General features: G+C 46.0%; 1 protein-coding gene across 5 annotated transcripts in view; it reads left to right on the top strand.

Annotated features, from left to right (window-relative positions):
- ITSN2 (intersectin 2) overlaps window positions 1-15,097 on the top strand; it is a 250,355-nt gene that overhangs the window by 219,992 nt on the left and 15,266 nt on the right. For all 5 annotated transcript variants that reach the window (XM_077488889.1, XM_077488887.1, XM_077488886.1 and 2 more), the window contains 5 exons: window positions 2,392-2,513; window positions 3,568-3,674; window positions 6,444-6,627; window positions 8,179-8,277; window positions 8,370-8,537. In XM_077488889.1, the coding sequence (XP_077345015.1) occupies window positions 2,392-2,513; window positions 3,568-3,674; window positions 6,444-6,627; window positions 8,179-8,277; window positions 8,370-8,537 (680 nt within the window). The remainder of the gene's footprint in view (window positions 1-2,391; window positions 2,514-3,567; window positions 3,675-6,443; window positions 6,628-8,178; window positions 8,278-8,369; window positions 8,538-15,097) is intronic.

Here is a 15,097-nt window from a genome sequence, read left to right as displayed (position 1 = left end):
AGACACTTTTGGAGACACTTTTTCTGATGGTTGATTAAAGGCATTTTTACTTTATTAGGGTCCCCTGAAAAGCAGTTTTTGGTGGAATTCTTTTTAGAGTGGGGTTGACAGTTTTACCGCCTTTTTTAATCCCTAAAAGTACATACCACTGTTGAATGGGTCATGTTCGGTGGGCGGTACTGCCTGCCAAACACATTTTTGCTGACACCCCAGTTTGGTGGCTTCACAGCTTGTGGCGGAGCGATTGAGTGGGGTTAAAAACGTGGTTCAAGGCTGCATGGGACGCATGGTTAAAAAAAAAAAAAAATTGTCAGGGGTTTTACTCTACTTTACTCTAGTCAACATTAATAATGGCTTTATAAATATTTTAAGCCTTCATTTAACAATTAATTTAGCCCAATATAATTTATAATATCGTGGCTTTCAACCTCTAGTTTTTCCACCTTAAATATTTTTAGCTTGATTTAATTTTTTACCACTTGTTTGCTGGTTTGTGATCTAAGTTTGGAGGCAGTGACAGATTAATTGACCCTTTTCAATCTAAAAATAAGTAATTAATAAGCAGGCTGCTACTAATGAGCATTCCTGCCTGTCAGTTGTGGCTTTGCTCCCAGCCTGTCAGGGAACATTCATGGCAGTAAAATCCCTACTAATTGCCCTGTTGTGTGCTGTGCATTGAGGAGCACCCGACATCCTGACATTATGTAAACCTGATGATTAATATATATGTTATATCTCTGAGCAGGTATTTGCTGATAATGTTCTGTATAAAAATATTCCTTACTATGACATAGTCATCATCTTGATCCCACAGAGATCGTTTTTATCTGTATTTTTCTGTGCATTACAAATAGCATGGTGCTTAATTAAAGTTAATTGTAGTCCATTTAAATTTTTTGACAATAACCGCGCTATCTAAGGTTGGCTATAGCAGGCTGGTTGGAATTAAAAACAAGCACATTCCTTCATTCACACAATCGAGGTGCATAGAGGAATCCTCCCAGCTGAGACCTTGTATTCCGACAGCAGGGACTCTCCACTGACAGAATACAATGATCAGGGGCTGCAGCCCATTGGCTGATCGAGAACATTTTTCTAACAAACCTGTTCAACCCTGTTGAACCAGCCAAATTTCAATTCATCTATGGCCAGCTTGATGCCACAAGATGCCTGTTACGACCTTCACTGACCAGAAAAGCCTCTTCTGTGTGCCCCTCTGAACCTGGTTCCACTGTGCTAAGCACTTAACTTCCTTGCCTTCAGGGCTAATCTTTGCCCACTCTTCAACCCTCACCCTCCTTTGAGAGAGCTTTAGTGGCAAACAAGAGTTCCTTCACTTACCAAAGGGATGGGTGGTAGAGGTTTGTCTAGAGAGGAGCAAGCCATACAGTCTGCCACTGTACAACAGTAAGCAAAGACACCTACTAGATCCCATTGATGGCTGCTGTTTCACTGATATCGGTCATCAGGTGTCTTCAGTAAGGGTCCGTTCACACAGGGGCGACACGACTTCCAGGACGACTTTGTGAGGCAACTTGGAGACGACTTGAACACGACCTGGGGCGACTTACAACACGACTTTAAGTCGCCCCAGGCCAGGCGACTTTTGCCGTGGCCAATCAGAGAATGAGCTCTGAAGGGGGAACTCCACGCCAAATTTATGAAAACAAATTTGGCGTGGGTTCCCCCTCCGAGAGCATACCAGGCCCTTAGGTCCGATATGAATTCTAAGGGGGAGCCCATATGCCGAAAAAACGCCGTGGGGGTCCCCCCCAGATCCATACCAGACCCTTATGCGAGCACGCTACCCGGCCGGCCAGGAAAGGGGGTGGGGAGGAGTGAGCGTCCCCCCCCTGAGCCGTACCAGGCCGCGTGCCCTCAACATGGGGGGTGCCTTAGGGAAGGGGGGCCGCTCGGCCCCCCCACCCCAAAGCACCTTGTCCCCATGTTGATGAGGACAAGGGCCTCTTCCCGACAACCCTGGCCGTTGGTTGTCGGGGTCTGCGGGCGGGGGGCTTATCGGAATCCGGAAACCCCCTTTAATAAGGGGGCCCCCGGATACTGGCCCCCCACCCTATGTGAATGAGTATGGGGTACAATGTACCCCTACCCACTCGGATTCCATTAGTACAGGAACCTTTTCTGAAGTCGGAGCGACTTCAGTAGCGTGCATTAAGACGGCTCTCATTCACTTACATTGATTTTTAAATGTTGTCCGACCTGAGGCGACTAGGGGCGACCTGAAGTCGGATCTGAGTTGCCCCTGTGTGAACGGACCCTTAAGGTAGGATGTGTAGCCAGGATAGTATTCTCATTTTTGTACACAGGCTACAAAGTGATTTATTCCCCTAAGTTTATGTATTCTACTGAGGGTTGTATCTTTTCTTGTAGGGTGCGCTGACCTCCAGTTGTTGGACACCATGCAACCCATGGAGAGGAAGAGACAAGGTTACATCCATGAGCTGATCCAAACTGAAGAGAGGTACATGGATGACCTCCAACTTGTGATTGAGGTGAGTTCTGAGCTTCAACAGACAACCCTAACTGGGAAATGAACCCCCAAGGAAGCACTGAATTGCCACCCATGAAACTCCTGCCATTATGTTCCAACTCCTTTTATAATCTTGCCCATCCCTGCCACTGTGATTTTTGTGGATATACCCTGTATTGCTTTCCATTGTTCTTAGCAGAAAAAAAAGCACTTGAACAACTATGAGATAACTTTATCGTTAGTGGGTGCCACATCAGAATGTTGAACCAAGCAACACTATGAATAAGGCCTCATAGACACAGCAGCATCTGTATAATGAGGCTTAAAATCCCTGGTGCTTTCTGGTGCATGTTGCTGCCATGTACAGCCACACATACAAGTGAATGGCTGTACACGGCCATGCTTGGGTAGGAAGGAGCTTCTAAGCATCTGTGTGCGTGAGGCTTAAAGAAGCAATCTTAAAATCGTTGCTATACCTGGACGTAACCTATAGCCATCTGTATTGCATTGCATTTTCAGAGGGAACTTGGGGTTGGAGAGGGGGGATCCCATGGCAGTCATTTTAAAAGTAGCATGGTACAATGGGAGGGACAAGTCACTAATTACAAAATTCAGTAAACAGACAGAGAAGGCAAAAATGTATCAAAAAGTGGCTAGCAAAAATATATAAAAAATATTTCTTAAGCATAATTGAAGTTACCTAGTATGCACCTAGTAAGGCTTTTTTTTATTATTATATGTTAGCCACTAAAAGAAATATAAAATATAAATATATAATAAAGGTTACTTTTTTATTTTTTTCAACCTTTCTTGGCTTTTGAATTTTGTCGTTTGTGAGTGAACTGTACCTTTGCGTACCTACTATGCACTCAGCCAGCAGAGAAGATCTAACAATCAAGGCCACTTCTATGTTTTGTGTCGTTTTGATCTATAGGAATGCTGAAACTGTGGGACATTTAGTATGGAATAAACTCAGGGCATACATTTATGTTTGTGTGGGGGGGTGTGCCTTTTGTGGCTATGAATTGAATGTGCCCAGACCTAAAGCTCATTCACTGTTGCTTTTTGAATTTCAGGTGTTCCAGAAACCAATGACCGAGTCGGGACATCTAGGGGAATCTGAAATGGCTTTAATATTTGTTAACTGGAGGGAGTTAATTATGTCCAACACAAAACTACTGAAGTGAGTGTGATGTTATTAACGCTAACAGAAGCTATATTGTGTCTTGCATACTCCATATCGAGATTACACTGCATTTTGGAATTGACAGTGACAGAGTATAGTGTTGTATTGTTTTACCACTGCCAAGGCATTTATTTTCACTAGCCAATATTAATAGGAACATGCAAAATGAAAAGGGCAACCACCCAGGTCAGTTCAAACCTAGCACAAGTAAGGTGTACCTGGGCAGAGTAGTTCACAAAATGATACAGTACATTTAGTTTACATTTGCGAATATGTGGTCTACTGTACATCAGGGGTGTCAGACGCAATTTCATCTTGGGCCGCATCATAAGAATGGTTGCCCTTAACGGGTTGTATCGAGGGTGCATTACATACAGAGTGCAGGGTTCAGAGGTGCACAACATCCGAGTTCAGGGGTGCGCTATGTACAGAGTGCAGGGTTCAGGGGTGTGCTTTGTACAGCGTGCAAGGTTCAGGGTTGCGCTGTATACAGAGTGCAGGGTTCAGGGGTGCGCTGTGTACAGAGTGCAGGGTACAGGGCTGTGCTATGCACCATGTGCAACCCAAACCCCCACCCCCTAAGCTTCATTGCATCTCTTTCTCCAACCTGTTTTGGCTTTTATACCTCCCGCTGTAGAGTGCTCTACCTCGCCTTGCACGGAGATAGATTTTTCTATCAGATTCTGGAGATCTTTCCCCGCCGTGCCCCATCATGAATGCGCACAGGCTTCTGTGTCAAAAGTGACAGTGGGGATCAGGAGCAGAGGGTAAGAGCCAGAGGTGGCGGAATGAATTTCCTCCACGTTCCAGCTGCAAAACTGGGTGCGAGGGCCACAAGACATTGACATATGTGGTCTACACAGTGGTAACATAAACCAATCCTGCACACATATACTCCAGTGCAGTGGGATTCGTTTTCTTAAAGTGAAAGATTAGTCAGAAAATGTCCTGCTAGATCACTTCAGGTCACTTTTACAGGTATGGCTGCAATGTAAAACATTAAAAATAAGTGCCTGTACTGTTTAAAATCCAGTAATACAGTGTCTCACCCTGCTCTGCACATGTTCAGTTACTCTCTATTTTTGGCATAGTGCCGAAAATCAGAGCCACTAGAGGCTGATCTGCTGACAGAACTTTTTACTGCTGCTCAGGGGCTTTGGGCTTCAGTAAAATGGCAACCTCTGTCAAGAAGAAATATGAACAATGCTGGAGGCAATTTACAGCAAACACTAATTTTGGTAGCATAATAAATGTGGAATGTATGTTTCTTGCTAATGAACATTTTTTTTTTTTTTTGTTTTTTTTATCATGTTGGTATGGGTAAAGTTCCGCTTTATAGTTGGCTATCTTTTAAATTGTCACAATTTGTTTGCAATTTTTCCACTCATTGTTCACTTAGCTAAGTGAATAAGGTGAAGTCCTCTGCTACTCTACAAAATAAAATAATTTTATTTAGAAAATTAGGGTAAATCTCTGGACAGCAAGACCACGCATAATACAAAACTAAAGAAAAAGGGTATGGCTGGGCAAACACTTTAACACTATGGGTGGGAGGGTGATCTTTACTAAAACTTGAGCAGCTGCTCATAGTAACCAATCAGCTATTAGCAAAATTTGGTAGTCAAGTCCCCCTTGTTTACTCGTACCTACAGATAAGCCTATAATAAGACTTACCTGTAGCTACAGTAAGTATCTCCTAAACGTGCACTGCACAGGAGACCTTTACTATAGCAGCAGATTGTGTTGTCACCAATTAAAGGGAAAAAAGGCAGTGGCCACGGCCTACTCACAGACATCCCATAGTGGCTAAACTCCTGAGACCAACCCCAAGGGATAACATCTGAAAGAACAAGAAAAAAGAAGAATCAGAAAGAAGGTAGGTGGGAGTAAGGGAAAGTCTAAGTCTAGAGAAAGGAGAAAATGGAAGGGAAAAAATAACTCTGGCTCGGATATGCTGTCTGAGAAGGTCCAAAGAAGCCATTTGAAGTGAGGGAAACTCATCCAAAGTTCCCAGACTTTGAGAAATTTAGGATGCGAGTCGTTCATGGTGCTAGACATCTGCTCATGGAGCATCAAAGCAGTAATATGTGACTTCACCCCTTGAAAGGCCAAGATGCGGAGTCTTCCAGGCCTGGGCTATGTTCTTATTAGCAGAAATAAAAGGATAAATAGCCAGCTTCTGCTGGGGTACATAGCTGTTTGGATATTCAAACAGCGAACCCCGTAAACCCGGAAGGCAGATCGGGTGAAGATGGACGCTGTGTCAGCAGTGACAGCGCACTGTTGGAGGGCTTAATTCTAAGGTAAGTGTTTCCTAATGTGCTAGCATGCAATGCATACTAGCACATTATGCTATTATCCTGCAGGGGACCATTTGTGCGGTTTACTGCTACTTTAAGCTTGTTCGGTTAGGATAGGTCCAATGCTCTGAAGCGGTGAACTGCACTGGATCGCTTTTCTGAGCGCAGCTCAGCAGACACTATAAATCATTCAGGAAGCAATCCTGCTGCCTCCTGAATTTTTTTCTTTATTGCCAAGCATTATTCTATAATGAAGCCTATGCGCCGCAACGCTCAGACAAGAGTTTGGCTTACGGTTGTAGAGCAACCCCATTGACTTGAATGCCCAAGTTTGACAGCTGCTGTGTAGCCTTTATGGGGTCATCCAGGGGGTGGTAAGACTGCAGCTTAGCCACTGTATATAATAATATATAATTACATCAGTCTCAGTATATTCTTTGTTCTTACCTGTTTATTTTATGTACAGGGCATTGCGGGTGCGTAAGAAAACCGGGGGTGAAAAGATGCCGGTCCAGATGATTGGCGACATTTTGGCAACAGAGCTGTCACACATGCAGGCCTATATTCGATTCTGCAGCTGCCAGCTGAATGGAGCTGCTCTCCTGCAATTTAAAACTGATGAAGAAGCCGAATTTAAAGATTTTCTAAAGGTTAGTCCATAGCAGAATATTCATGGATACAATTGCCAAAAACTCAGAGCTCACCTTTTACCATATGTGCTTGTCCATGAAACGCGTGTAAGTAATGTAGACCTAGCATGTGACACGCAAGACTGTACCTGTAGGTTTTAGCTAGACCAACGCCAATAAGATCTTCCTGAAATGTGATCCGTTACAGCAGCAGATATTTCCAATAATAATTTAATATTAAAGAATTTGCAGAAAATCAGCTTTAGTGTTGCCACTGTGTTTTAATGTTTGAGACAAAAACATAAAATGATCTAAAAATGAGTTTACAAACATGTACAAAAAATGGTTGTAGCTGAACTCCAGACAGATATAAAAACACAAAGTGTTACTAAACCCACAACAGTAAATCGGCCTGTATATGCAGTAAAACATGCTTGTTATACTCACTGTGGAACCTAAGGGGTTAATCCTCCGCATTGTGTAAAAAGGCTGTCTGATTCGGTCTTGTTTGATCCGGTCTTCTCTGATCCTCCCATTCTTCCCTTCTTCCTCTGTTCCCTATCTATTTCCTGATAGTACAGAGGCTAGGGGACAAGCTGCACATGCTCAGTTTGATTTGTATTGCTGGAGAGAGGTTTTTTTTTTTTCTTAGAGTGCATGCAATCATCACAGGGCCAATCAGCACGGTCCAGACAAGAGGGCCAGGGGCCCTGCATCCTCATAGGACAGTCAGAGTAGAATGAAAACTCCTCCTACAAGCTTTAACCAGGCACTGATAGAAGTTACAAGGCTGCTATATACTGCTGATGAGAAAAGATGTTTAGCAGTTTATATTTACTAAAATAATTGTAATTCTGTGTTCTGCGTACTGTGGGAGCCCATAGTGAATGCAGGGTCTTGGGTTTAGTAACACTTTAAGTTTATTATGTGTTCCTTAAAAAAAAAAAAATCAATGGCTTCTTTGATTGCAGTCAGTGTAAGAACCTGATTCTGTCTTTGCCTCCTATAATACTCTGTACAGCAACACAACATCAGCAGAGTAAGCAGAGGGAAAATTTTGTATGTATGCTGCTGCTTCATGATGTTTAGTCAATGTTAAGTAGACAAGATACCCCTGGGTGGTACAGTGGGTACCCGTTGATACTAGATATACACCAAGTGCCAGGTCCTAATTGTTAGAAACTGAAAATTTGAGTTTTGGACCACAGTCCATGGACTTTATGGGCAAAAAAATTTTCATAGATAAAATATATCTTTATAAATATTGTGCGCCCATAAAGTCCATGGACTGAGGTCCAAAATTCTTATTTTCCTTATATTTGGTTTTATATCGTCCTTTTTGTAATGTTTAGTCAGCCAGGCTAAGTGATGTGTTCTTGCTGCACTGATGGTGGAAGGACTAGCTGTGATGTTTAAGTGTGATTGGATCACAAAGTTTGCTCAGCAGAATTGCAAGGTACAACAGGACCCATATATATAATTCAGCTAGTGTGGAGCTAGGCCCTAAATATAAAACAATGGTGCTTTCCCTGTACGTATTTTGTCTGATACATTTATTTTCCTGCTCTGCAGAGACTAGCCACAGACCCTCGCTGTAAGGGAATGCCTTTATCAAGCTTCCTTCTGAAACCTATGCAGAGGATAACGCGGTATCCACTTATCATAAAGAACGTGAGTAGTTATCTGACTCCTCGCCTCCTAGGTCTTGTTCCAGGATGTTTTTGGCCATCTCACAACAGTTGCAATTTTTTTGTTTGTGGCAGATCTTGGAGAACACTCCGGAGTCTCATCCAGATCGTGCCAATCTGAAGTTTGCCCTGGAGCGAGCGGAGGAGCTGTGTTCACAAGTCAATGAGGGGGTGAGAGAGAAGGAGAACTCTGACAAGTTGGAGTGGATACAGACCCATGTTCAGTGTGAAGGACTAACTGAGGTGAGCCCATGCATTTCATAAACAAACGCTTTCAGTCATGTCTGGGTTCAGCTAGATTAAAGGGTAAGTTCACCTTTGTACAGTAATGTCTTCTTCCTGATCAGACTTTAGGTCATGACTAGGGATGAGCTCGGTGTTCGTCTCGAACATCGGCAGTTCATCTGTTTGGTGAATTCAGAACTTTGTGGACCTTTCGCACCAAATTCGTGTGGCACGAACGGCCCACAATGCACTACGCCATCGCAGTGCATTGCTGGCTCATGATTGGCCAAGCATGCACTGTGACCCCAAATGCTTGGCCAATTACAGCGCCGGCAGCAAGGAGAGCCATAATTGGCCACAGGCAGGATGCCTGTGGCCAATTATAGCTCAGGGGGTTTAGTACACGCCCCACACTATATAAGGCTACCAGTGCGGCAGCCTTGTGTAGTGTGTTCTGGCGTGCAGGGAAAGAGCTAGATAGGCAGGGACAGTGTGTTTGTTTCCTCAGGCATCTTAAAGTTAAAGTGGTGTTGTGTGCCTCCAGCACAGTATACACCTGTATCTACCCTTTATTGCTGGTGTTCTATAATAAAGGCATCGGCAAGAGTTAGTGGGTGTTGTGTGCCTCCAGCACAATATACACCTGTATCTACCCTTTATTGCTGGTGTTCTCTAATACAGCCATCTGCAGGAGTTAAAGTGGGTGTTGTGTGCCTCCAGCACAGTATACACCTGAAGATACCCCTTATTGCTGGTGTTGTCTGTTGCATATCTTGCATATTAGGCTTTAAAATTAGCACTTTTGATTTTGAACGTTCGAGTTCCATAGACTTTAATAGGGTTCTAAAGTTCGTACGAATTTTAGGTCCATTTGAAGATTCTGGTGCGAACCGAACCGGGGGGGGGTTTGTTCAGCTCATCCCTAGTCATGACACAGGAAGGAGTTAACCGGCTGACCTCATTAGCACACACCTTGCATCATCCTCCTTCCATTCCCAGGTGCATGTTTTTTAAATGAAATGCAATCAATCAGTGATCACCCTTCTCACTAAATACACAATCAGATTACATAGTGTATGGCCATCTTTGTAAGGAGTGGACAGAAACACTCAGCTGTCAAGCCCCATTCACAACTCTGCATAGCGGGAACTTGCATTCCCACATGCATTTATTTTTGTTTTGTTTTTTTGCAAGGAGGAGGAGGAGTTTTTGAGCATTTTTACTCATCACACATATGGCAGCACATCCACCTGAATGTGCTGCCCTACACGCAGCAACCACCCCAAAGAAGCTTCAGAACTATTTATTTTTTTAGAGTGGAGCTTGGTACATTTTTTACTGCGATTTTTGGTGCAGCTCATTTCCTAAATGTTATTGTGTTATCGCACCAATTTCACTTTCAGGACCTATTCATATTTAACATAGTGGGGAGTGCACATTTTGTTTCTCGTTTTTTCCTGTGACACACTTGATTTCAATTGGCTGCACTACATGTGGTTAATGGGACATTTTGGCGTTTTTTGGGTTGTGTGTTTTTCCCCAATCGTCTTTCAGGACAGCCACCTTAGAGAGACACCGGCTCCTCCCCTCTGAGGAAACACCGCCTTCAATTTCATAATTTAAGCCTCCTCCTCCCTTCGTTCCTCAGTTATGGTGTTTCCTCCGGCGGGGAGACACGCCAAGGAACCTTAAGGCTAAATTCGGTTGGTGAAACTGAAGCCATCCGAGCGGAGCCCTGGCCCCGTTCGGCTATCCGACCGTTCATCGGTCGGTCCAGGACAGTCCTATCAGCGGGGAGCTGAAGTGTTCGTACTGTCCATATACCCTAAACTCCACTTGGGGAAAGCGGGAAGTTTATGGGGTCGTCCGTTCGTTCACCCGCGGGGGTTTCAACGGAACAAACAGTCCAGTCGGCTGGGGAAGCTGAATACTCGACTGACCTTTACACGCACTCCAATCTTCGCTTGGGGAAAGCAGGAAGTCTTTGGAGAGGTTCATCCCTGCGTTTCGCCCAGTGGGGTGCTGAACGAAGGCGTCCAGGGCCCCCCTGTGTACGCAGCCGGCTGGGAGCTGGAAGCCGGACCGGTAGGCGGGCGACGTCAGTTCCGGTGGGGGCGGACCCCTTCGTTCGATCCGCGTCTTCCGGTTCCGGACGCGGCACGTGAAGGGGAACCTAGCGTTCGGCTGGTGCAGCCTCTCTTTTCACAGTTGCACAGGTAGCTGTTAGAGGCGCGTTCGTACCACGCTTCCTCAACGGGAGAATGTCCGAGGCAGAGGCTTCAAAAACTCCTGGAGATAACAGCACCAGCCACTCGAAGGTAAGAGGAAACCTGGGGAGGTGTTCCCTTACTTGTATCCAGTAGCTCCACTGGTGTTCCTCCTTGGTGGTCGGGGGGAAGGGTAGTGTGTCTGGGATCCTGGTGATGGTTGATCCTAGGGGGGGCACTCCCGGTGGTCCTCTATGTAGCGCTGGTGTTGCTGTTTTTTAGGCTCATGCTGCCCCTTCCTGTGTTTTGTGTCTTTCAGAAAGCCACGAGCAAGTCCCCCCATGGTTCTAAGAAGAAGTGCCCTTCATCTAGAACGTCTATGGGAGACTCTTGGTCTAAAGCTATTTGCAAACAATGTATTGAGGATTTACTTAAGGAACAGGCAGTAGAGCAGGGTGCAGATCTGGTAGCTTCTATGAAGGAACTCTCTGGTACCTTTCAGTCCTTCCAAAACTTTTTTTCCAGTTTTCAGTGGCCCCAGCCTCCGAGCACTCCTACACCAGCGCAGCAGAGTGTACCATCCAGCCCTGTGGATGTTCCTCCTGCAAGGGGAGAGAATTCAGAGGGTCCCAGGGAGGAAGCTGAGGAGGAAATTGACAGTGTCATTTCAGACTCCCAGGGGGAGTCTGACGCAGAGGTGTTGGATGGGGAATCCAGCAGAATCTCGCGGTATAAGCTTTCCCTGGAGGATGTGGATGAGCTCTTGGGAGCGATTCATACCACTTTAGGCATTCAAGAAGAAACTAAGACATTGTCACTCCATGATCGGATGTACAAGGGCATGGGGGAACAAAAGAAGCGGGTGTTCCCAGTGCATAACGTCTTGATCGATACCATCAAGAAGGAATGGCGGGATCCCGAAAGGAAACCTTTCTTTTCTGGGGCATTAAGACGTAGGTTTCCTTTTTCGGAGGAAGAGACTCTCGTCTGGAATAAATCTCCCAGACTAGACGCTGCTTTTTCCCAGGTGTCCAGACACACTGATCTATCCTTTGAGGATATGGGGGTACTGTCTAACCCTATGGATCGAAGGATGGATTACCTTCTTAAGAAGGCCTGGGATTCATCACAGGGAAATCTTAAGCCAGCCATGGCAACCACGGTGGTGGCCCGCAACATGGAGTATTGGCTCACCCAGATTAGCGCACACATTGAAGCAGGGACAGCAAAGGAGACTATTCTATCCTCCTTTCCCATGCTTCTTAAAGGGATAGCCTACATAGCGGACGCTTCGGCGGAATCCGTGAGGATGTCGGCAAGGTCCTTGGCCCTGACCAACTCTGCCAGGAGAGCCTTATGGTTGAAGACCTGGCCTGGAGACAATGCATCCAAACTTAAACTTTGTGGAATCCCCTTTACAGGAGATCTACTGTTTGGACCAGGTCTTGAAACAGTGCTAGATCGCACAGCAGACAAAAGAAAGGCCTTTCCTGTTAAAAGGAAATTTGGGGAACAAGCCAAAAGAAAGACTCGTCCCCAGAAAAGGGTTGTACCACCCCGTACGGTTCAGCAGAAGAAAAGTTGGGGACTCAAAAGCAAGGGCCCCGGGGGAGCAATTTTTCGCCCTCCTGAACAGCCCAAAAAATCTCAGTGACAGGGTCACGGTGGGAGGAAGATTGGGGGCCTTCCTCCCACAGTGGGAAATGATTTCCTCCAATCAGTTTGTCTTGGGGATCGTCAGAGGAGGTTACCATTTGGAGTTTTCGGAACTCCCTCCTCTGAGGTTCCTTGTCACCGAGCTGCCAAAATGCGCAGAAAAATCATCTGCCCTTCTTTCCTCTCTTCAGGAGTTGGAAGAACAGGAGGTGGTAGTACGGGTTCCAGTAGGAGAGACAAGCAGAGGCTTCTACTCTCACGTCTTCGTGATTCGCAAGCCTTCGGGAAAGTTCAGGCTCATCCTGAACCTGAAGCCCCTGAATGTCTCAGTTACCTACAGAAGGTTTCGGATGGATTCGGTTTACTCAGTAAAAGCACTCCTACCTCCGAACTGCTTCATGGCATCAATAGATCTGAAAGATGCATACCTGCATATTCCAATCGCAGAGTCCCACCAGCGTTTTCTCAGACTGGCAGTGAGAACTCCAATGGAAGTACTACACCTTCAGTTCAGAGCGCTTCCTTTCGGACTATCCTCTTCCCCCCGAATCTTCACCAAAGTGATGGCAGAAGTTCTGGCATTTCTGCGTCTCAGGGGAATCTCGGTGATCGCATATCTCGACGATCTCCTTCTGTTTGCCCCTTCCCCAGCACAATTAATTCAGGATTTACAGGTCACAAGAAACCTGTTAGTAAGCCTGGGTTGGCTCCTGAACCTGGAGAAATCCAACTTAATCCCTTCCCAGAGGGTCACTTTCCTAGGGTACAAGTTGGACTCAACAGTACAAAGGGTCTTTCTTCCTTTGGAAAAAATTCAAAAGATAGACAGGGCTCTGTTGTTTCTTCAGGGCAACCACCAGATCTCCATAAGGAAGATCATGTCAGCGCTAGGGTTGCTGACATCCGCTCTTCCAGCGGTTCAGTGGGCAGGGTTACATTACCGCCCTCTACAATTATTTGTGCTGAAGGTTTGGGATCACAGCCAGGAATCTTTGGATTCTCTGGTTTCGATTCCAGATCAGGTAAAGAGGTCCCTCTGGTGGTGGAGGAAGGGAGCAAATTTGTCCCAAGGTCTAGAGTGGGTCATGCCAACCTCCAGGGTGGTCACGACCGATGCAAGCAGCTCAGGTTGGGGGGCACACCTAGACTCCCGATTAATACAGGGTATTTGGGAAAAGAGGGACTCGAGGAGATCCTCGAATTGGAGGGAGCTGAGGGCAGTAGATCTAGCTCTCAGAACCTTTCAGAAGGAGCTCCGGGGGAATCACGTAAGGGTAAGGTCGGACAACTCCTCGGTGGTAGCTTACATCAACAGACAGGGGGGCACCAGGAGCAAGTCCTTATGGGCCCTAGCGGAAGCCATCCTCAGATGGGCCGAAGCAAATATCCTGTCCCTTTCAGCAATCCACTTGAAGGGAGAACAAAATCAGGTGGCAGATTTTCTCAGCAGGAGAACTCTGAGAGAAGGCAATTGGGTTCTCAAGCAGGAAATATTCGAAATGATCACCCGGAGATGGGGGATTCCTGCAATAGATCTCTTTGCCGCAAGGGAAAACGCGAAGGTAGCAACGTTCTTCTCCATAAACAGGGGGGACGGGGCATTGGCGGTGGACGCACTAGCACAGAGTTGGGGTTTCTCCAGGTGCTATGCTTTCCCCCCTCCAGTGCTCATTCCAGCAGTATTAAGGAAATTTCAAGTGGAGAACACTACCCTCATTCTAATTGCACCTCACTGGCCCAGGAGGCCGTGGTTCTCGATCCTGAAGGGCCTGTCTGTAGAACCCCCCTGGATTCTCCCAGTGCAGGAGGATCTCCTGTCTCAAGGTCCGGTGTTCTGCCCTCAGGTAGGACGATGGAACCTGGCAGCGTGGCTTCTGAGGAAGAATTGCTGAAAGCCAAGGGCTTCTCAGACCGGTTGGTAGCCACTCTTCTAAACTGTAGGAAAAAGGAAACCCAGTCCATTTACTTAAAGGTATGGAAACGGTTTAACAGCTGGTGTTCAGAGGGTTCCTTCAACGTGCATAGCCCTGTAGCCGTTCTAGAGTTCCTACAGGCAGGGGCGGATAAGGGGTTAGCGCTTGGAACACTAAAAGCTCAGGTTTCCGCTTTGAGCGTGTTTTTAGAGAAACATCTAGCGTCAGATCCTTGGGTCGTAAGGTTCTTCAGGGCCCTAGGTAGGCAAAGACCGGCTTCAAGCTCCCCCTTCCCGGTTTGGGATCTTTCTTTAGTTTTACAGGTTCTCACAGGGGAACCTTTTGAGCCGTTAGAATCTTGCTCATTAAAGCTGATCACTCTCAAAACGGTGTTTTTGGTGGCGATCACTACAGCAAGAAGAGTAAGTGAACTCGAAGCCCTTTCTGTCAGGGCTCCCTTTTTTCAGGTTTTTCCGGATCGTCTGGTTTTGAAGATAGATCCGGCCTTTTTGCCTAAGGTAGCCTCTAGTTTCCACAGGATGCAGGAGATTGTGCTACCTACATTTTGTTCAAATCCAGTTAGAGAACAGGAACACATGTTTCACAGACTAGATGTTAGAAGATGTGTTCTTTATTATTTAGACTGCACAAGTCAGTTCAGAAAGACAGATTCACTTTTTGTTTTATTTTCAGGGGCCAGGAAGGGTTCCAAAGCCTCTAGACGTACCATAGCTAGATGGTTAAGGTTAGCCATTGGGCAGGCATACGTGGCAGGGGGATTAGATCCTCCAGCTGGCATTAG

This window comes from Lithobates pipiens, unplaced genomic scaffold, assembly GCF_037356315.1.
Source record: "Lithobates pipiens isolate NorthernLeopardFrog02 unplaced genomic scaffold, aLitPip1_a1.2 Scaffold_18, whole genome shotgun sequence".
NCBI lineage: Eukaryota > Metazoa > Chordata > Amphibia > Anura > Ranidae > Lithobates > Lithobates pipiens.
Note: the sequence above shows the minus strand (reverse complement) of the source record. Positions and strands in the feature narration are given on the sequence as shown.